General features: G+C 33.3%; 1 protein-coding gene, 1 long non-coding RNA gene and 3 other non-coding genes across 20 annotated transcripts; all 5 read right to left on the minus strand.

Moving 5' to 3' along the window:
* Window positions 1-956: 956 nt before the first annotated feature.
* Window positions 957-2,991, minus strand: LOC111014416 (inositol oxygenase 4). The gene is made up of 9 exons (XM_022289133.2): window positions 2,834-2,991; window positions 2,313-2,747; window positions 2,172-2,231; window positions 2,029-2,081; window positions 1,802-1,924; window positions 1,645-1,714; window positions 1,480-1,558; window positions 1,312-1,393; window positions 957-1,223 (listed from the first exon to the last, which is right to left on the minus strand). Exons 1-9 carry the CDS (start codon window positions 2,865-2,867, stop codon window positions 1,197-1,199), a joined length of 963 nt encoding a protein of 320 aa, XP_022144825.1. The 5' UTR covers window positions 2,868-2,991; the 3' UTR covers window positions 957-1,196.
* Window positions 2,992-10,887: 7,896 nt separating this feature from the next.
* TRNAK-CUU (transfer RNA lysine (anticodon CUU)) lies at window positions 10,888-10,960 on the minus strand. Its single transcript has one exon. It is a non-coding gene; the product is annotated as a tRNA-Lys (tRNA).
* LOC111014603 (uncharacterized) lies at window positions 10,961-23,203 on the minus strand. 16 transcript variants are annotated; one of them, XR_015791231.1, is made up of 11 exons: window positions 22,887-23,203; window positions 22,725-22,793; window positions 22,542-22,618; window positions 21,238-21,312; window positions 20,507-20,573; window positions 20,216-20,349; window positions 14,912-20,138; window positions 14,679-14,825; window positions 13,252-14,545; window positions 13,015-13,132; window positions 10,961-12,512 (listed from the first exon to the last, which is right to left on the minus strand). It is a non-coding gene; the product is annotated as an uncharacterized LOC111014603 (long non-coding RNA). The 16 variants fall into 16 exon arrangements; XR_015791230.1 differs by having other exon boundaries at window positions 20,507-20,576; XR_015791229.1 differs by having other exon boundaries at window positions 20,507-20,608.
* Window positions 15,426-15,498, minus strand: TRNAK-CUU (transfer RNA lysine (anticodon CUU)). The gene has a single exon. It is a non-coding gene; the product is annotated as a tRNA-Lys (tRNA).
* Window positions 18,172-18,244, minus strand: TRNAK-CUU (transfer RNA lysine (anticodon CUU)). The gene has a single exon. It is a non-coding gene; the product is annotated as a tRNA-Lys (tRNA).
* Window positions 23,204-23,324: the final 121 nt, after the last annotated feature.

Consider the following 23,324-nt stretch of genomic DNA (forward strand, 5'->3'; position numbering starts at 1 on the left):
CACTTTCTGAAATAATTTTAATTTACCCCCTTGGTTGGGAAACAAAGAAGACTGGACTAAAAAGAAACAGGACTATTAAAAGTCACATTGGAAGAGTGGTGACCATGTGTCACTGTCATAATTCACGAAGGAAAATAAATGTTTCAAATGATAGAAAAACGATTGGAAATGGCACACTTGGTCAATAACTAGACTTAATCCACTAAACATTTTTTCAGATTCCGAAACGGTGTTCGAATTGATTGTCTTCCACTTCTGTCGAGATCTTCAGGGGAGGAGAGGAGAGCAGGCTGCTAGCGACCCCACCTCCCTATGGCTCTAACTCCTCTTGAAATACTGAGTTTTTTTCGGGGAGAAAACCTCTTGGTGGGAGGTCCTTGAATAATTAAATTTTCTTGTTAAAAGAGTATAGCTCATAATTAAGAATGATTCTACCTTTTTCTTTTGTACTTATTAGAATTTCTTTTCAAGATTTTGCTTCTGTTTTCATAGGTTGGATTAGATATTTCTAAATAAAATAGAAAAAATTTTGCATAAAACAAAAACTAAAATCATTGTAAAATAAAACAAAAACCTAAATTATAATCGAACAAACTGCTGTATTTTGTTGATGCTAGCTTCATTTATTTGATCCTAAGGCTTAATTCTCACCGAGTCAGAGAATTGAACTTGTATCTTATATGCAATTAAAAAAAAAAATTTAGAGCAACAATTCAAAATATCAACAAGCCCCTCGAATGGGGATAGATTAAGCAACATTCAAGCACAACCTCTTCTTTTATTTTAATATAACAAATGTGTAGATGAAAGACTAAACTTCATATGCCTCAATCGTTAAGGTGGGGCATTATTGACTTTCAAACTCGAACCAACCATGCCTTGAACAACAAAATATCATATGGGAATGTCAATCTAATTACATTCTCCAACAAGACACGCCAAGAATTGGAAGCATATAACAAGAACGAAAAAAACCATATTTCATTAATTGTAACACCATTATTCTACAGAAGTAATTCAATTTCATCATTTTTGAAGGTAACTTTTTTCCATTACATTTCGGAGGGAAAAGAAGAAAAAAAAAACTCATTGAATGTGACAATGGACAATACAAGATAATGAGCACATTTATCCAAACAGGTCATCGGTCACCGGCTGGCAGTAGCATTCTCCTCCAATTATCTTGGAAAATAAGGTCACCATCTGAGTTTCTCCGGGAAGTACTGCAAACCCCAAAAATTTACAGCATTTAGTTACCAAAATATATCGTGAAAAACATGTAAATTAATAAATAAAAGGCACAGGATTTACCTTGTTAATAAGGGACATATAGTATGGTTTAACTTTTTCTACGTCAATTCTTTCTTTGCTCTTACTGTAGAGATCATACTTGCTGAAATTTCATAAACAAACAGTGAGTTAATCCAATTATTTTGCACAATAATAGTAATTTTAATTAACAAAATAATCATCAATTACTTGAATATATGAAGCCACTTCAAATTCTGGGCATCCTCCTCGTTCATTAGGTGTTTGTATGCTCCCGATTTATGTAAAGCTGCCAATTTTTTTTTTTTTTCTGTTTAAGATTCTATTCTATACCCAAAACTCAAAATTATAAATTCTCTTTTTTTTTTCACTTACGATAAAAAGAATGGTAACGGATTATGAACAATCCAGCTGAAGGCAAAGTCGACCCATTTTCTTTAGCTACCTGCAAAAATTACCACAGAGATTAATGTTAAAAAACAGAGCTTTTATCCAAAAAAAAAAGGGTACAAAAAAAGATTATATTTCATACCAAATACATATAGTCATCGTGGCCCCACGATATCATAACGTTATCTAGTCCACAGCCTTCAGAGTAAATGCCATTTTTGGTATTATAAGCTGGATTCTCGGAGTCAGAATTTTCCTTGAAATACTGAAATCATAATCCAAAATCAAAACTTTTTGTAAGCTGAAATTCCCAATTTGGCGATTCAAATTCTCCCATACTTAAAAACCAATCCCAATTCTCAATTCGACCTTGTGGTGAACAATGGATTCGTCAAAAGCGCAGCCAAGAGGGTGTGTATCCCCTGCAAAACCAAATCACCCCATTCAATTAACGGGCCAAAAAAAAACTCAAGAATCCCAGAAATTTGTTGTTGTTGGTTCTTAATTCTTACCCACAACAGCCCATTGGGGAAGCCCTCCAAAACTTGGCAGAAGAAGCACTTTTCCAAGATCTGAAAACAGAGCAAAATCGTTAAGAAAAGAAAAAACAGAGGAAAACAGAGGGCACTCTGTTTTGTGTAAATGAATTGTACCATGAATGAGAGCAGTCAAATGCAGCCAATCTTGATCTGGGTAATCTTTTCGAATGGCTTCGGCGGTTTGCAGCAAATGCTGAATCTGGGGTTCGTCCAAATCAGGATCGCTGTCATCAACGACGTCGTTTAGGAGCTCACAGCATTCCCATATGCTCATTTCCACGCGATCCATTTTGCCGTATTGTTCCCTCATTTTCTTCACGAAATCGTACGTCTGGTGAATGTGGTTCATTCGGTAGAATTCCTCTACGCTCTTCTGCCTATCGCTCTCCGCCGCGTAGTCTCTGAAACTTTGGCCGAACGAATTAATTTCCGGCGCCACGAAACCTTCCGCCGCCGCCGCCGCCGCCGTTTGATTATCGGGTATCACGAATCCTCCGTCCAACGCCAATTCCTTCATCTCTGAAATCGCCCCCTTCTTCTCTTCCACTTCTGCAATCAAAACAAACGCAAAATTAGAAACCCCATATTGGAATTAAAATTCATGGTTCCATGCGAGAAAAGAATTTAGAAGGTACCAATTAGGTGAGGGTGGTCGATGAGGATCGTCATGTCGGCGGGAGAAAGAAAAAGAAAGCGAAAAAAGAATGAAAGAATTATTAGAAGAAATTAAGGGAATGGTGTGAAGAGAGAGGAAGGCGGAGAGGGTTTTTATAGTCTCCCGAAAGTGTCCTTTGCATGAGAATTTGAAACATTTGGAGTCCTTAACGGAAAACAAAACTTTCTTTTTCCACTTCTTTATTTCCAAATATATTTTTTTCATATTATTATTATTCTGTTCAATTTCCAAATCGCTCCGAAAGATACGTTCCAATTCCAAACCTGGCCAATAACACTTCCAAACCACTGTCCAATCACAAAATGCCATGTGTCTCTAAAAAATCTACAACCCAAAGGCTGTGGGGGAAAATTGTGGTTGGTATGCCACCAAATTTATCATACGTCACAATTTTGCTAAGTACTGTTTAATAAGTAGGAGAGAAAGGTGAAAGAAAAAAGATATAATTTTTTTTTTTCGAACTGTAAAATTTTTATGGATGGTTGTGGTTGTTGATAGCAAGTATTGTTGTATACAAATCTCAGATTTTTCTCTTCCAAATTAAAAATTTTAGGCACTATTTATATTTCAAAATTATTTGATAAATTTTGACTATGGTTTAAACTCTTTCAAAAAAAATAATAAAAAATGAGAGTAAGAAGAAAAAATCTATATAAGAAAATTATTCTGACCCTTAAATTTCCACATTTAAAATATGTTATTCTACCCCTACCTACTACCATGGTAAAATAGAGAGAATTTTAAGAAAACTTTAAATCTAATCTAAACTGACTCGGGATATGTTTTTGTGTGATTTTAGCAGGTAAAATCAAAATTTATATATTTAATTTTGTTTATTTCCTCTAATATTTTTCTAATGATTATCTCTGGAAATTTTTAGTTCTCATCTCTTTCTTAAATTTATTCCCTCTATAATGATTATCTCTTGAAATTTTTTGTTAAAAAAAGTATAATCAAAAGTTAAAATAACTATATAAACATCACTCCCACAAAATCAATTATCATTAAATCTCGTTAAAATCGCTCATTCAAAGCATCATTCTCAGAGCCGTCTTTAACTGGGTCGGTCCTTGTTTGTAAATAAGTTGAGAAAACTGTAGATATTTGATAAAAGGAAAAGAATGTCCTGAACTGCAAAAAGAGGAAATTGAAAGGGAAAGGATGAGTCAGCAATGCGTGGATATTTATCTTGTTTTGAGAGAAAACAGTAATAACAACTAGACGCGTTGACGCAGCATCTACTCATCGCTGAGTAATTTCCTTTGACTTTTTTTTCTTTTTTTTTTTTAATTTATTTTCGTTTGGCGGATTTCGCGTTCACGCCTGAGCTGTATTCTGCAATTTGGGAAGCCTTCCTCGCCGTCCAACCTGAAAATCGAATGGACGTCAAAGATTATAAAATCTGCATTACGTTGTTGTTCTTTATTTTTTAAACTGCACTGTGTAACATAAAATTAATATATATTATTAAAAATTAAAATTACAATTCATAACAAAAATCTTTTATGGATTTCAAAATATGTCACATGTTCTATTAAATTTTTAAATATAATATTAATATATTAGATGTATATTATATACCTATTGCATAAACACTCATATCACTAGTATAATAAATGTATATCTCGAACATATTATAGGTATATCAAATACTCATATCTGTAGTATATTAGATATATATATATATATATCAGTAGTCATATATATTACATAAATATTACAGATGCATATTATTTGAATAAAATTGTCATTTTAAAATTGGATCTCCATTTTTTAAAAAGAGAAATTAAATATGGTTGTTGTTTTTACCAATTATACTAAATATTTTTGTCATATTTGTAACTATCCCTATTAAAAAGATATAAATTTTCATGGCTTTTAAATATGATATAAATGTGACTTTTTTTAAGTATGTTTTAGGTTACCATTAAGTTTGAGATTATTTAGATAATAATATTTCTTTCCCTTTTCTTTTGTGAAGTTTTGGAAATTTTGCTTTATTTAAAAGACATGTTTATTTTACACTTTTTTTTCCTCTTTTTTTTATTTTTTTATTTTGATTTTCTTTTATCAACTTGTAGTATGTCAATGCTGGAAGGTGGAAATTTATAGGGAGAAATATCAACCGACGTCGTGATTCTGACAACTGCCAGGCCATTACGTCCTCATGTATGAAATTTGTTTTCCTATCTTTTTAATATTAAATAAGTATTCTTCAAAATTTGTATATTGTGAATAATTCTTTTAGTTTTTTTAAATTATATTTCAATAGTCTCTAGATTTTATTTTATTTTATTCGGATGACTATTCAACCAATGATTATACATATTCAAGACTCTATATAGAACAGTTGTTTAAATTATTTTTAGAAATAGTGACCATAATGTCAAGATTATTAAAACTAATTATTCTCTTGAGTAGTGTACTAGTAAAGATAAATTCAGAAAAATATGATTTGAAAATTAATTAAACAAACATATTTCTACTAAAATTTTATCATAAACGATTAAAACAATAAGGGCTTAGGCCTTGCAACCAAATGACAAAAAAAAAAAAATTAAGTCAATTTTTTTTTGTTGGAATATTGAAGTAATTGTTACTTTTATTGTATACATTTATTAACAATTTTTGGATTTAAAAACATTTATTCTTCAAACACATTTCTTTTTAGATAAATGAAAATTCTGACTACACATTTTAAAATATTCGCCATTTTGAAAATAAAATTTCGGCCATTATCATAAAATAATATCACATTTCATTTGAATTTAAAAGTAGGGAAAACTATAGCTATGATAAAAGAGAAAATTAATCTTTGATAAGGTAAAACAATTATATTTAGATGTAAAATAGTAAGTCGAAAGATAAGAGATCAATATTTATCAGTGAGAATATGCTGTGAGAATATATATGTACGGAGGAAAGTTGGAGGTGGGGTATTTACTAGGTACGTTGTCTATTCAATTTTGTTAATCCGGTTCAACATCGATTGTGAAATGTTAGAATCCATATAAATGAATTAAATTTACTCAATCCATCGGTTTAATTTTTTGGATGGAGCGGTAGTTTGTTCATTCTTAATTAAGATGAAACAACCTTTAACTTTGAAGAAGTGAAACATAATACCTTCCGTTTCACCCATCTAACCTAAAAATTTAAGTGCGAATAGAGTAAATTTAATTTTGTATTAGATATCTTAACAGATTAGTATTCAAGCCTTCGATTGACTTCACACTCTAGTTAGGAAAGGTTCCATTTAATTTTGTATTTTGTATTTTGCTTCAAATGAGGAAAAAAAAAGAAAGAAAAAAGACAATGTACAATTGTTAGATCGCTAATGAGCATCATTAAATGGAATGTGAAAGAAATGTTCGGAAATTGTCAAATTAGCAGGAGGAAATTAAACGCGGTCCCACTTTTTTATACAACATATGGGGGTAGAGAGTCGAACTCACAACCTCTTGATTGTATTTCAATTACCACTTATGAGCTATGATTGCTTTGGCAAATGGGGCTTTACTTTGAGCCAAAGAACTTAAAATTTTGCTTGTCCGTGAAAAAGTTCATGGCTCTACAAACGCATTTTTAAATTCCAAAGACAATATTATTTGATAGTGTCACTTACATCCGAAAACATCGAAATCACCTGCTAAATGTAAGATTAATTTTTCATACTAACAAAAACCCTTTTATCTTTCAAACACAAAAAATTATTTATTAAATTTGGCATATTAAGTTCATACTTTAAAGTTGCTGCTTCGTTGAGTTGTATCATATTAAAGGTATTGTCGTTACCAAACAACGTGCTTTGAAAGAGAGAAAATGAAAATCATATTTTCTATTCATCAAAGCATACATGGTATTAGAGCCACCAGAACATAAACTCTCAACTAGTTAAGATATCTACTTTAGATCAAAAGGTTGTGAGTATGTCTGACTCGATAGGAAATATATATATTTATCAGTAATGCTCACAACTTCCCTCTAGACTTAGCTGCTGTTGAAGTTCCATTGATGCGAAGTAATGAATTGGGTTCGTATAGGCATTTTAGATATTGTCCGCTTTGGGCATAACCCTCACGGCTTTGACACAATGGTATCGTTTTGGGTATAACCCTCACGGATTTGTTTTTGGTTTCACCCAAAAGGCCTCACACCAGTGGAGATAATTGTCCTATCTTATATACCAATGATTATTCCCTATCTTATCTTATAAATCCATGATCATTTCCTTTCCTAGCCAATGTGGGACTTTGTTCACAATCACCTTACAAATCTGGACTCAATCCCATTTTTCTTGACCAGGAATAGGGAGAGATCCTTGGACTTGGTGGAAGTCCTGACCAACCTTCTTTAAATTATTTGAATATTCGTAAGGGTATTTTTGGAACCTTATACCTATTCAAAGGTTAGAGCTTAAAATTTTACCCCTCCATAAAAAACTTCATGGCTCCGCCTTGACTATCAAACACATTTTCAAATTCCAAAGAAAAACATTATTTGATATGGGCACTAACATTTGAAAACTTCAGATCACCTACTAAATGTAAGATTAACTTTTCATACTAAAAAAACCTTATATTTTTCAAACACAAAACTTTATTGATTAAATTTTGCATATTAAGTTCATATTTCAAAGCTGCTACTTTATTGAGTCATATCATATTGGCCTCACCAAAGAACGACATTTAAAGAGAGAAAATTAAAATCATCTTTCCTATTGAGTTAAGCAAATATGTCATTGGAGCCAACCTGAACATAACTTAAATAGTTAAGGTATCTAATTTCGATAAAAAAATCGTCAGTTCGAATTTATATTCTCACGTGTTGTACCAAATTTTTTTTTTTTTTTAATGTGGTTGACATTAAAGAGGAGGATTAAAAAAAAAACATATATGTCAATTTGCCAACGCAAGGAATGACGAGGGAGATTAGGATTGCAGCCTGCAGGTAGAGATAAAATACAACTTTCAGGTGGACTTTAAAATCTTTATTTTATAAATATAAATCTTTAAATCTAAGAAGGGTGAAACCCTCTGTTTTCTTAATGTTTGTTCAGTAATTAAACCCAACTTATTTTACTTTAAGGATAGAGATTTGAACTCACGACCTTGTGATTGAATATAAGTGTCTTAAATCTCATTTTGATAATTTATTTTTTGTTTTCTATTTATGTTTATTTTTAAAAATTGATCTTATTAGAAACATTACTCTGTTTTGTTAAATAATTTTATAAACATTCTCAAAACGTGTGCCAAATTTTGAAACCAAGAAAAATATGGTCAATTTTTGGTAATATTTTGATTGTTTTCAAAATTTTTATTCAATTTTCAGAGTTTTCTAAAAATGAGAAACAACAAATATAAATGGTGTCAAATATTTAGAATTTTTTAATAAATTTAAAAATGATAAATAAGAAACACGAAATGTTATCAAATGAACCTAGAGTTTTCAAAATCTTGCTTTTGTTTTTGAAATTTTCCTGAAAATTCAAATCTGTTTAAAAAAAGATGAAAATCTTTTTAATGAAATTGCACAAAAATAAACATAATTTTAAAATATATATATATATCAAACTACAACTAAGTTGAATAAATAATAGGAAGAGTTTAATTTTTACCCCCCTGTTAAGTCAGTTGATTAAGTTTCTCTCTCTCTTTTTGACCATTTGTAATTAGAAATTGGCCATCAGAATACGAGATTATTTATGCTAGTATTGGTAATGTAGGATTAGATTTGAATATTTTCATAATTGAGTTGAAGCATGATGTGATATCGAGCCCGACAACTCAGCAGCCAAAAAGTTTGGGATTTGTGGTTGGATCAGGGTGTGGTTCTTCAATTTCAATTGACTAATCTGAAATTTCTTGTTAGTTAAATTTTATATAACTATTCATAACGCGTGTGATGTAGGTGAAATTTTTAGTTCTATTTACTGTATAGAAAATAAAGTTTAATGAATTTAATTAATAGTCAAGATTAAAACATCTCATTAAAATTAATATATGATTTAATTATATATTTTTATGTATTAAATAGATAAAAATTAATGAAATAATTTCATACATTGTTAAAAAGTCTTGCAATGAAAAATCTAAAATACTACTTAAAAAAATTGCCACCATGCGAGATGCAAACTTATTCCTGAAACAACCAAAAAAGTCATAACTTGATCGGAAAGCTCAGACGAAAATGATTAACGAACAAAGGGATCTACAAAAGAGAGTAACAATTCCGACGTTCAATTAGTCCTTATCTGATCTATTGCTTGAGAGAGAATAGTTTCGCATAATTGAGAAGCGAAGTAGGGTTCTCTATTTATAAAAGTAAGCTTCCGATAGGACCTCCAGCACTATTACGACAGCTTTTGGACAGTGCCGAGAATCATAACATGTTGTCTGAAATTCGGTCGAAGGTAAGTGCTTCCAGATTCTCTCAAAGGTCAGCTCTTCCTTAAGAAAGGTCGATCAGCTGATGTAGATGATATGGGTCGGCTCAACATCGTTTGTCCTCGCTAGTCTTCTAAGTTTAATTGGAAGAGTTTGAACCAATTAAATGGGAAAGATAACGTTGAGATACTAAAAAACAGAAAAGAAGGAATTTAGATGTGGAGAGAGAATTTGGATTGAATTTGACTATAATAGATTTCATTTGATTTAATCAACTTAATTTGGTTTTTCTAGAAATGGTGACTAAAACAACATTAATTATAAATAAGTAAAAAATAACTATCTCAAAAAGAAAAAATCAACATTAATTTTAAATCAAGTAAAAAAAAATAAATGCCTACCGTGGGTTTGAACCCACAACGACGAGGTTAATAGCTTTGCACTATACAACTGAGCTAGACGGGCAAGTTTCTGCTCAGATTCAGCTATAAATTTAAATGAAGCTGTTCCTGATTTTCTATTAACAGAAATTACAATTATCAACTCCGAGAATGTGGTACGTTCAGATCAACTTATCCTAAAATCTCACTGATGCCTATGATCTTTTATTAAAGTGATCAGCATATGTATTATAAAGTGCACTATACTGAAATTAAAATGATGATTAAACTCAAGCATCTACTGTTACCAAATACTACAGAAATGATACAGCATTGGGCTAGCCATCCAACTAAACTGAAATTAAAACAAAGATATTAGAGACGTGAGATAAACAAAAATTATAAGCAAAAAGACCGGAAAAGTTCAACATCTGTTGGAGGGTAAAAAAAAAACACCTTTTTGGATCCTAACAAAACTTGGTATTTTGGACAAACAAGCACATGAGTGTGTTGACAATTACAAAACAACATTTTGCAAATTATTGGTGGAGGGCAGAGCAAGAGAGAGTAGAGTTGTATGATTAAATTATTATTTTATTAACACGGCAGGTGCATGCTATTTTCAAATATGCCACCTGAAAGAAATGGATTTGTTAATAGATAAATCTCGTGTGCATGAGTGACATAAATGTTCAAATATTATATTAATAAGATAATAATTTAATAATAAATCAATTTTTTTTTACAAGATATGTAATTGAAAGATCAAGAGTTGGAATGAACAATTGTACCACTCTATGACAAATTCTGGCTCCAAGTTCGAAATGACATCGTTCTTTCTCTGCATGCACAAAACTCTAATAGGTCTAATAATTCTTCCATCTTCGACGAGGTGATGGTTGAAATATGATGGACTAATTAAACATGGCATCCATTAAAAATGTAAGGAGCTTTTGAGAGGATTACCAATTCACATTTACGCGGGCTGATCATTGTAAACTCAGGCTCCAATTTCTCAGCCATAAACAATAAACTCAGGCTCCAATTTCTCAGCCATAAACAATAACTCCGTATTTCTCCATCACGAAAAAACCTGAGCAAAACAATTGCCTTTTCTACCTAGAGAAGAAGAGGTGAAAAAGAACGCTTCAGCACAATAAAGATTGTGAAATTTAAATGCTATTGGAATACTGTGGATTTATAATAATAGTAATAAAAAAAAGTTCAACTTTATATTTATATTACGCCCACCGTGGGGTTCGAACCCACGACCACAAGGTTAAGAGCCTTGCGCTCTACCAACTGAGCTAGACGGGCAGTTATGAAGAAAGAATTACATTCCCTTATTCTAGTTCCTTACCAGTAAATGCTCAATCAATCCAAAATGAATTTGTATCCGTGTTTAAAGTTCAAAGTTTCAAGTAAAAGGAAGTACAACATGTAAGAGGGAAGTAACAAGCTTGATGAAACTGATACCACCATTTACCAAATGTCACCACAATATGACGAGAAGAGCTTGGTGCGGCCGTAAACACCGTAATCCTTCCTAAGCAACATCTGCATCATGACTCATGTTTGATAAACAATGCATCCTTGTATGCAGGAATATAACCCTAATATTTTGGAGAGATAAATTGCACCCGTGAAAATGTTAACTTGTTATGTCACAAATTCACCACCTGCCACGACATCATGAAACCTTTAATCTACAAAAAAGGATATAAAAGCATAAGAAAATATTAGCTTTCCACAAGGATCTAAAAGCATATCGGTGTGATCAAACCAACGCCATATAGGACATTTCTCCAAGGACGATACTCCTCTCTAATCCCGTCTAGATAATCTCCACGAACAGATTTTAATACAAACGACTTCGTAATGGTGGAGTATGTGATGGATCCAAGGACGATCCAGCTCTGCTTTGCACTTTAAAGAGGAAGAAAACCATATGATGATTCAATTTACAAAATTATTTCTTCAAATTCTTTTAAATTGAGAGAATTAATTACTTCTTATTCCACCACCTAAAGAAAATAAACATTAAAGACATGTTTCTTAATTTAAAATCATGCTTTGCCCCCTAGTTCCATAACGTGCGATGGCTAATCTTCAGAAGAAGGGTAAGTTAGTTAACCATTTAAAACAGGTTTGAAACAAGCTGTCCCAGAAAAATGACTGCCCCTTGTCAAGAAAATCAACACAGTACATCCATTAAATACAAAACAGCAACATAATTGTAGTCCCTCTAAGAACAACTACAAAAAGAGGCAGGTTTGAAAAGAAGAAATTTGAGATGGAAGAAGAGGGAGGTAAGTGAATGAACAAGCCTTTTCGTCAAGAACTTTGTTCATCATTTCCATGTCTTCAAAGAGTTCCTACATTTCCTTAATTTCCAACCAACTGATGAACAGTACATTAGATAGCAATATATGGACTCAGAAATTATTTTTTTGAACAAAAAAACCATAAAATTTTATTGAAAACTTTGATTCCGACGATGTTAGGTTTAGAAGCGTAGTGAATTTACATGAACGAGAAGCATTCCTGGCCGGTGTTACGAACTTTAGCAAGAGCGTTCTCACGCTGTCTACGGCGTGCAATCAGATTCCAACGCCGGAGAGCCGAGTTTCTAATTGTCGCCAACCGCAAAACAGAACTGTACAGTGGAAGAAGCGAAGGCGACTGAGAACTGAGAAGAAGATCACTCTCAGACTAAGACTGAGATTGAGATTGCTAGGAAGAAGATGAAATGAAGAAACAATTTCGAACGAAACGAACAGAGAAACTACGCCCCAAATAAAGAGTCTGGTAGTTTATATAGGGAAGTTCTGCCTTTACTTTACGCGATGCCAGCCTGTCAACATTTGACCTGGTCAAAGAAAAAAATTACAGCCCGATGACAGCGTGTCACAAAATTTGACCTGGTCCAACGGCAAGTAGTAATAATAATAAATAAATAAACAAATTAATTTAAATTCGTTTATAGATTTACTTATACTAGGCACCAATTAAATTTTTACTAAATAAATACGTTTCAGTGTGCTTCAAAAAATATATATATATATATTTCAGTGTGTACCCCCTCTATCAATAACATAATAAAATTTTCCCAGAAGTAAAATGATCAGAATATGTGAACTGGAATGGACGGTCCGAAACAGAATTAAGAAAGGTAAGGCAAGGCAAGGCAAGGTGAAATGACTGAATCATATTGCCAACCTGAGTTGAGCTGGTATTGGCCCTCCAACTAAAAAACAAAACAAAAGGACTGAATCATATTAACCCCCTCTACTAGATACTAGAGAAATTAAAAAAAAGCATAAAAACAACAATATTAGAGCCTTTTATCAGCAAAAAGTACGAAGTTTTACCTGCTGAAAGTTCTCCAAAATCCCGATTCAACAGAGCCAACTTTCTTCTATCCTTTCTATCCTCATTTCAGCAAACCTATCAACAGAATGTCTCCCCACAGATACCTCAATAAAATAACTGCAGCAGGATGGAGCATGGAAGAATTAAAGATAAGTAATTAAAATTGTCTATATGTCGCTCCATCTTAATCAATAAAGTAGTATTACCTAGGCCTTATCTAGAAAAAAATGTATTACCTATGGCTTAAGTTTGAGAATGTTGTCTTCGCTCCTCTTTGAGTTGCTGTGTCATAACAGGAACAGGAATACTATTTCCCATCATTTCAATAAAGTATTATTTAACCACTTTGCCATTAAAACTGTCTTTCTTTTTTGCCTTGTATTATTCGTTACCCTAAAGGCCTAAAGGCCTAAACCCAAAACCATAAATTATAAAACACCTCGTGCAAAAGTTCATCGTCTCAATTCTCCACCACCCCTTTGCCCTTGAAGCTTTCTTTCTTTGCCTTCAGTTCCGAAATTTCTTTTGTTCAATGCTTCACTCCTTGAGCATCCCCTTCTAGCTTTATATTTTCCTTAATCCATGCAAACTTCTTTTAAAGTGATTGTTTCCTTTCAGAGAACTCCTTTGAACAAGCTTCTCTACCCAACTAGAAAACTTCACTTGTTTCATCCTCTCTTCTTCCTCAACATTCAAACTGTTCATCTTATTCACCAAAAATATCTTCTTTTGATCTTTTGATCTTCAATAACCACTAAAGCTTCTGTTACTAAATATCCCAGATTTTGATCATTAAATGTAAAACATTTGATTCATCCCCTTGTACCAAACATTTGCCTAGAAGCACATGATCAGCACACGTGAATATTGGAACAGATGCCATGCAAAATAGAATTATGGAAAGGTCTCATTTCCTTGAACATTCATCTATTTGTATATTTTTATTATATCAAAATGAAAGGTCTCATGACACGAATTACAGAAATAAGACATAATACAAAATGACTAAACTCAATCACCTACCATCCACAAAATTCTAGAGAAATGATGAGACATTTGGGCAATTCAAGAAAACACAGCAAACTGATATTAAAACAACAATTGCTAGGCGCTAAAAAATCCACATTCAACCAGGCTAACTTTTTTTTTCCTCTCCTTTCTAGTCTCATATTAGAACTATTAAGCAAACCTGGTCAATTTTTCCACATGTAAATTGATAAAATAGCTTTAGTATTAACCATGTTTCACCGGTTAATTCCATAAAGTGCAATGAGACAACCATCAAAAGAGACAATTACAAACAACATTTTAAAAATTATTGCAAGATGTCAGCAAGAGTAAGTAGGAGATACATCGGCATATAACAAAATCTCTCAACTGTATCATTAATTAGATATAAAGAAATTCATCAACTTCGCAAATATTGGTTGCTTACCTCAATTAAAATGGTCATACCAAGAAAAATCCAAGTAGAATTAGCGAATGAATAAGCCTTTTCGTTAAGAATGGTTTCTACATTTCCTTTACAACCTACGGGTGAACAGTAGGTTAGACAGCAATATATGGAATCAGAAATAATTTTTTTAACTAAACAAAAAACCCTAAAATTTTATTGAAAACTTAGATTCCGATGATGTTAGGGTTAGAAGCCGAGTGAACTTACATGATTGAGAAGCAATCCCTGGGCGGCGTTACAACCTTTAGCCTGGGCGTTCTCACGCTGTGTACGGCGTGCAATCAAAGTCCGACGCCGGAGAGCCGAGTTTCTCATCGTCGCCAACCGCGAAACAGGAGTAAGTAGCGAAGGCGACTGAGAAGAAGATCACTCTCAGACTGCTAGGAAGAAGATGTGATGGAGAAACAATTTCCGACGAAACGAACAGAGAAATTACTTACGCCACAAGTAAAGATACTCGTGAGGAGTGGAGTCTGGTACTGGTAGTTTAAATAGGGAAGTTCTGCTTTTACTTTACGCGATGCCAGCCTGTCAATATTTGACCTGGTCAAAGAGAAACAATGACAGCCTGGTGCTATCGTGTCAAAATTTGACCTGGTCCAATGGCAAATAATAATAATAATAAATAAATAAACAAATTAGTTTTTTTTTTTTTTGACAAAATACATGATTTGAGATAGGTGTGTATTTAGTGAACATTTTTTGTTTCTTAGAATTTGAGCTAAGTGTCTAATTGATCCCTCAAGTAGATGTTTGAACACTCAAAAAAAAAAAAGTCTTCAAAAATTAAGAATCAAATTGAGAATTAAGTGGTATATTTAAGCTGATAATAACTTAATTGTTTTATTTTTTATAATTATAATATCTAAAAACTGATTATTTATATAATTTTAAAATTTTGTTTATTTATTACCAACTCTGGTAAATAGAGCCATTGGACAAAATCATTTACACCGCCCACTGTGGGGCTCAAACCCACGACCACAAGGTTAAGAGTCTTTCGCTCTACCAACTGAGCTAGACGGGCAGATCCATGTTGATAATTAGCTTGGATTAAAAGTAACATCACATCCATGTTTTCAAAATTATATTCTCCAACGTAAACTATAATGTACTCTAGCAATGTAGATGTGTTATGTTCAAATCAACTTATCTTAAAATCTCAAAGACGTGTGTGATCATTTATTTAAAGTGATTGACATAAATTGTGTACATTGAATTGGACAAAAAAAAGAATCTACATCTTTTCAACACTATACCATAAGCAAAATGAAATTTCCAAAATCACCGAACATTTGTTTAGAAGTAGAACGATCAGTATATGTGAGAATTGGAATGTAAAGAGTATAACACAATATTAAGAAAAGTGTTAATAGATAAGTAATAAAACTAGATTCAACAAAGTCAATTTTATTTTTTCCTTTCTATGATCATTTCAGTAAACCTATCAACAGAATGTGAGTTCCTCCACAGACAACTTGGAGCATGGAAGAATCAAAGATAAGTAATTAAAATTGTCTATACTAAATGTAGCTCCATCTTTCTTTACCTTTCGAACTTTAAAACTCAAGGACACAATTGTACAATCTATAGAACAAATCCTGTTCAAATAAGGTCGGTAGCTTCTCTGCCCAACTAGAAAACTTTACTTGTTTCACCTTCACCAAAAACATCTTTTTTAATCTTTTCATCTTCAATAACCAGTAAAGCTTCTGTCACTAAATCTCCCGTCATTCAAATGTAGAACATTCTATTTATCCCCCTTCTACTAATTCTCACTATAAATTGTAAAGTCTACCATGTTGCTAAATGTAAGGCATCGGTAGGGAGTGGAGTTGACTCCTTTGCTAGAAAAAGTGGGAGTTTCCACAGACCCCCTTGCCTGAATCTTCTTTTTTGAAGAACTAGTGACTTTCTCGTCTCTTCTAATTAAATCAAATAACCCTTCAGCTCTCTTACTAAACTAATGAAGAAAGATTTGCCATGCACACTGCCATTATATAACCTCTAATAATATATCACGAATATAAAACCACTCAAACCCTACCTTTGGCGAATATTAGCATTCTGAATATTTTCTGCATTACAAAATCGAAAAGGAATATGAAACAACCATAGTAATATACCAATGCAGTAAGGACAGGAAATAAAAATAAAAAGCAACTCACAAGTACTAATTGGAAGTGTTCAGATTTATCGAGATAATTAAAGTATGACGATATATTGTATTTATAGGTCCATATGCAATGACAAATAGGGTATCCATTGCCAAAATAAAAAGCAACTTAATACATACCTTCAAAGGTCGCCCTCTTAGCAACTTATTACATAACCTTCTAAGGTCGCCCTATTTTAACTTGGCACCGTCAATTACAGTGATGCTTTGATCCCTTAAAGAACTTGATTTTTCAATGTCTCAGAACCTCTAAACGCACACAGTTAAAGTTGACATGTACTACCTCTTCAAGGGCTGCTACCTCGTTGAAGCTAGATACTTCAATATCACAAGATAAAAAAACTTCTAGAACTTAAAGGTAATAGAGATGATACATCTATGATCAAGATTTCTAAACGGTAAAATTTTGTTCAGAAAAACAAGGAATAAATGCTAGGTGCTACCATTTCTCCAAAGAACAAGTTTGACAGGCAACACACCGTGAAATACAATATAACCCTTTATATTTTGGGACCTGTTATCTGTGAATTATTGGTACTTAATTCACCATCTCCCACCAAGTGAATCTAATTTTACACACAAGGGCATTGCCTATCCTATCTTACCATATAGGCAATATGTATCTTTTTCTTTAAAATGAAAGGGAGGTTAACATTAACAACGCTGCACCATTGTAAGACCAACATATTGCATGATTATCAGGAAATATTTTGTAGTGTAGGCCAAGAAAGAAATAAAACCAAGCAAAATTTATGACAAGGAAAAATTAAACATGATCATGTAATGGTCCTTTTCTATCTTTGTACTAACAAATTGTAAAAAATAATAAGTAGATAAAATAAATAAAATTGTTTATTTTAAAATATCTATTTATGTAAAATACACGTCTTTCAGTTTACATTATGGCTTAAAGCGCTAGGGATTTAATCAAAAGAGAAGATCCAGTCATTGATGTTTCTATTCAGGGGAAATTTCAACTTGTTATAAAGAAGAAGAGATTTCCAATTTTCAACAAGGGACAGAGAGAAACCATGAGAAAAGGTAGGAATATGGTGACACTATTTATGGGGGGAAAAGATAGTTGCAATTTGTAAGATAAGAAAAATTCACATTCTTAGGGAATGACTTGAAGTTACAAAGAATCGAATTCATTTTCATTTTTTAAAATTTTTGTAAATCATAAAATGACTTGAAGTTACCTAGAAAGACAGCTGCACTTTATAAAAGTAAACTATGAAAACTAGTTAGTCATATGGATAAGATATACCGATAACAAGCCGGCTAGCCGGCTAGGGTTTCGTTAGAGTCACGGCGACCGACGGAGGCCAATAACTCCCAAAGACCGAGCACTCCAATTGACGATTCGGCTTTCAGTTTCCCATTGCAGAGTATTGTGGAAGTAGCGGAAGCGACTGATCTCAGAGTGAGACTGTGACCGGTGGGAAGAAGATGATAACACGCTCCAGCACAAGAAAGATAGTTAAACGAAATCAGGAAAACAATGAATAGAAAAAATATATAAATCGCCCACCATGGGGCTCGAACCCACGACCACAAGGTTAAGAGCCTTACGCTCTACCAACTGAGCTAGACGGGCACATGTGCTAAACAATTCAGCTAATCTAATTAACTACAACCATCATCCTTTATTTTAGTGCAATAATGAGAATCCGACCTGTTTGGTCGAAGACTTCTCGTTAATTGCTCCCAAAAGTTCTCTAACAAAATTATAATCATCAACTCTGAAATATGTTACGCTCAAATCAACTTGATTAACATAAATTTTATAACGTGGATTTGGATACAAAAAAAATAGACCATCAAAAACTACACTACCCTAGAAGCAGTATGATCAGTGATTCAGTATACGTGAAAATTATAATAGCTGCAGTCCAGACATAATTATGAAAAGTGTTGGAGATAAAGTCGTATGTGAAATAAAGGCAAAATGACTAAACTCAGTCATCTACCGTCCACCAAATACTAAAGAAATGATAAAGCATGTGAGATAAACAATAACCATCAGCAAAAAGTATGAAGTTTTACCTAGTGCAAATTCTCAAAAATCCTGATTCAACAAAACTAATTTTTATTTTTCCTTACTAGCCTCATATTATAACCATTAAGTTAAACTCATACTGGCAATTTCAAATAGATAAATTAGTGAAACCACATATCCCAATTAAGAGTGTTTTCTTGGCTCCTCTTTTAAACTTCACAGCCTGATGCTTTCAATGATTTTTCTTTTCTTTCACCGGTTTGAGAGTTTCTGCCTTTCTTCAGGCTTCCTCTTTGTATTTATACCAAATGTCATCGAATTCTATAAGAGTTATTTTCTCAACACTTGCCACTAAATCCTACTCTCTTTGCCTTACCTTAAGTTACAACCACCCAAACACCCATTTTCAATGGCCAATGACACCACCTTCCAATTAAGAGTGTTTTATTGGCGCCTATCTCAGCTTCATTGATTAATGCTTTTAATAACTTTTCTTTACGTCCTCTTCAATTTGCTCTGTGTCATACCAGGAATACCATGTACGAACTTATACCAATGTTGATCATTTCTATAAACGTACTACTCAACCACTTTGTCCTTACAGCTAAGGCTTCCTAAACTACAGCAATACTAAATCCTAAACCCATAAATCTTAAAACCCTAGAACACCTTATGCCATAGTTTCCATAAGAGTTTTCCACAAATCTATTGCCCTTAAAACTTTATTTCTTTTGCCTAAAATATTTTTTGTAGCACGGCAAATATGGAATATGAGAATTCAAACCTTCAAACCTTCAAATTCAATGGGAATAGATGTCATTTACTGCTCAGCTAGGTTCGTGATTGCTCTTCTTTGCCTAAAATATTCTTACCCTCCTGATCTCTAAGACACCTAATATGCCAAAATTGAACGGATTCAATAAGAATTAAGCAGGCAGGCAGTCACTTTTCAAAGGCTGCCTGCTCCAATCACCCCAGATCCTACAAGACGTCACGGGATAAAAGCTTTTAAAACTTAAAGGTAATAAAGATGATTAAATTTAGTTGAGCGAGTTACCTAACCAGGAAATTTTTATTTGGCAAGCAACATAGTTATGAAAAAATAGGTTTTAAATTCACCACCTCCCACCAACGAGTGATTCCAATTTTTCGAATAAGGGCATTGCTGAATCTTTTAATAAGCTGCCCAGGCGCTAGTGGTTCATCTGATCTCCCCCGCTAGGTATGACCTTTCCCACATAGTTAATAAGATTTTTCTTTTTATTTCGAAAACATTAATTCGTTCACCCTATTATTGACAAGGCAACAATGAATTTTCTGTTAGAAAAAAAGGAAGGAAATGGAAAAAACGGGACTACGAGGAATAATAAGTATGGACCTCTATCACACCATCTCGATCATGACCAGTCCATATGCAGTAACAGTGCAATGCTTGACACATCACCGTCATCGTGCATTACTTTTGTGAATTGGACCATCCAAATGCTCGCTTCTGCAAAGGAGATCCATAAAACTTAATCCACATACAAAATAAAAGAAGAATTGTGGTTTGCGGAAAGAGATATATACCGATGGCAAGCGGACTAGGGTCTCGTCGGAGACGCGGTGACCGACGGGGGCCAATAACTCCCGAAGACCGAACACTCCCATTTTTAATTCTCTTGACCTCGACGCTTCTGCCTTCAATTTCTCATTGCCGCCAACTGCCAAACAGAAGTATTATGGAAGTAGCGAAGGGCAAAGGCGACTGATGAAAAGATCACGCTCAGACTGAGACAAAGGCAACTCTTAAAAAAAATATGTATGTAATATATTTATACATTTTATATATTACATACATATTTTTTTTAAGGAACTTACAACTTAATTAAACATGGCATCCAGACAAGACAGCTTCAGCACAGGAAAGATTATTCCAACTCAAATGCTACTGGAATAATATGGATTGGTTTTATTATCAATCTACATTATAAAAAGCCAATAAAAAAGGGCTTAATAGAAAAATTTAATACAATATTAAGAGCCTTGCGCTCTACCAAGTGAGCTAGACGGGCAATTGCATTTTGTAAAAGTTGATAATTCTCTTTGACTTCTTAAAAATTGCCCTGGACGTTCTCTAATATAAATTATACTTTCTTAAACCTCAGAGACACCTATGATTTTTGTTAAAGTCATCAACATATGGATTGGATACTAGAAAATCAAAAAACTATCAAATACTATGCTATAGGCAAAACAAACTTCCCAAAATCTCCTTATACTAACTTAGTATATGAAACAATTCATAACAATATTTACCAACACAGCAAGGACAGGATATAGAAGATGACATTGGCAACAGAAACAACCGGAATTTCAAATATATATGACTTGTGAATTGGATAATTGGAGAGAATATTCATTTTATGGTTTACAAATTGATCGTTCATAGAGTTGTTTTTTGAAAAGGCAACTCATGAATGATCAATTTACCTTCAGATTTATTGAGCTAGTTAAAGCATGACAATATACCATTTATAGGTTCCATAGGCAGTGACAATTAGGGCAATTAGGGCAGCCATTGCCAAAAGCAAAAGCAACATATTACATACCCATGAGAAGTTGTTGCCAAGATCACGCTCCCTCTTCTACCTTGGTACCATCAATTATAATAACGCATCCAATCCCTACAAGATGACATGGGATAAAAGCTTTAGAACTGAATGGTAATAAAGATAATTAAATTTAGTTGATCAAGCTTTCTAAACAGGAAAGTTTTGTTTGGAAAATGAAGGAACAAGAACTTTTATATACAATATAACCCTTCTGACCAAAATTCTATAATCACATCATCTGACCATGAACTTAACATATCGCATGATTATTGGGGGGACACATTTATATTATTGTAGTCTAGCCAAAGAAATACAACAGCACAAATTTATGAAAAGGAAAAATTAAAAAGGAGTATTTAATGGTCCTTTTTCTCTCTTTGTACTGATTAATAGCAAAGAATAACAAGTTAAAATAGGTGACAAGATTTATGGGAAGTTGATCACCTTCGGGGCGATTTTCAACTATTGGTAGGAAGAAGATAACTTGTGGAAGTGATTTCAAATCGTCAGCAAGGGAAAGAGAGAAACCATGAGAAAAGGTAGAGAATTTGGTGACAAGATGTATGGGAAAAAAGATAAGACAACAGCACTTTGTGAAACAAGGATAATCATGTTCTAAGAAAATAATACATAAGTTATTTTGTAATACATTTGGAAAGCGTTCAAATTTCATTTGTTAAGAATTTAGCAAAACATAGTTTTGAGTCCTATAACCAAGTTTGGTTCATGGTTGTTTTGGAAAATCATCTAAAGCACATGCAAACAAGCACGTCAATATTAACAACAACAATTTACAAGTTATTGCAAAAGATCGCCCAGTGTTGGTAGAAGATACATCGGCCTAAATAAGATATCTCACAAGTAACAACTGAATCTTTAGACATAAGAAACTCATCAACTTAAATAACCAATATGTAGCAAATATATTATAATCACGAATATTTGTTGCTTACCTCTATTAAAACGGTTGCAACAGTAGAATCCAAGTACATCAATTCCCTTTTAAGCAGACCTCCTAAGATGTCCGGCTCAAAGAGAACATATGAATGAATAAGCCTTCTAAAGAATTTTGTTCATCATTTCCATATCTTATAAGAGTTCCCACATATGATAAATTTACAACCAACCGGCCAAAAGTTAACATTAACCAAAAGTTACACACCACCCCACAAGTTCAACTAAAAAACAAACAGATAAATTTGAAGTGTATTTAAGTATGAAAACAAAGGGAGGGAGAGTATTGACAGGGCAAATGGAAGTAACTTTCTATTACAAATAGATGGAAAAAAATAAGTATGGACCTCAATAACAGGATCCTGATCATGGCGACCATATGCAGTTACAGTGCAAGACTTGACACATTACTCCGTTGTTTAACCTACGAAGAAAGCTCGGCCAAGTCACTCGCAACAAGACACAATAAGTTAAGTTGCGGGTTCGTTAATAACCATACGAGAGGCTCAGTCCTAAAGATAAAAATTTACCGAGTCGGCAAAAGAAACAAGTGAATGGCCATTTCTCTTTGTTCATCGCGATAATCCAAAGGCTCGCATCTACAAAGGAGAACATAAAACTCAATTCACGTGAAATAAGAATTGCAGAGCTATGAATAGAGTTGTGGTTTGAAAATAAAAAGAGATATATACCGATGGCAAGCCGACTAGGGTTTCGACGGAGACACGGCGACCGACGGGGGCCAATAACTCCCGAAGACCGAACACTCCCATTTAAAATTATCTTGGCCTCTACCCTTCTGCTTTCAGTTCCTCATTGCAGCCAGTTGCCAAACAGCAGTATTGTAAAAGTAATGAAGGGCCATGGCGTCTGATAACAAAGGAGCACGCTCAGACTGCGACTGCGACAGCGATGTCTAGGAAGAAGATGATGAGATGGAGAGACGATTTCGGAGGATTAAACGAACATAAAAATAAAGCTCGAAACAGAGACAGAATTTGGCAAGAACACTCGGTGAGGAGTGTTAGTTAAATAGGGAACTTCCGCTTCTAATTTACGCAATGACAGCCTGTCAAACTTTGACCTGGTCAAAGAATAAAGTGACAGTCTAATGCCACCATGTCAAAATT

This window comes from Momordica charantia (genome assembly GCF_013281855.1).
Source record: "Momordica charantia cultivar OHB3-1 chromosome 6 unlocalized genomic scaffold, Mcharantia_2.0 BLBB01000006.1, whole genome shotgun sequence".
Classification (NCBI taxonomy): domain Eukaryota; kingdom Viridiplantae; phylum Streptophyta; class Magnoliopsida; order Cucurbitales; family Cucurbitaceae; genus Momordica; species Momordica charantia.

Coding starts and splice junctions, on each gene's coding strand:
- LOC111014416 (XM_022289133.2), bottom strand. CDS start 2,867: ATGACGATCCTCATCGACCACCCTCACCTAATTG. Junction 1,925..2,028: donor AATCCATTGTTCACCACAAG/GTCGAATTGAGA, acceptor TTATGATTTCAG/TATTTCAAGGAAAATTCTGA. Junction 1,715..1,801: donor ACGATGACTATATGTATTTG/GTATGAAATATA, acceptor TAATTTTTGCAG/GTAGCTAAAGAAAATGGGTC.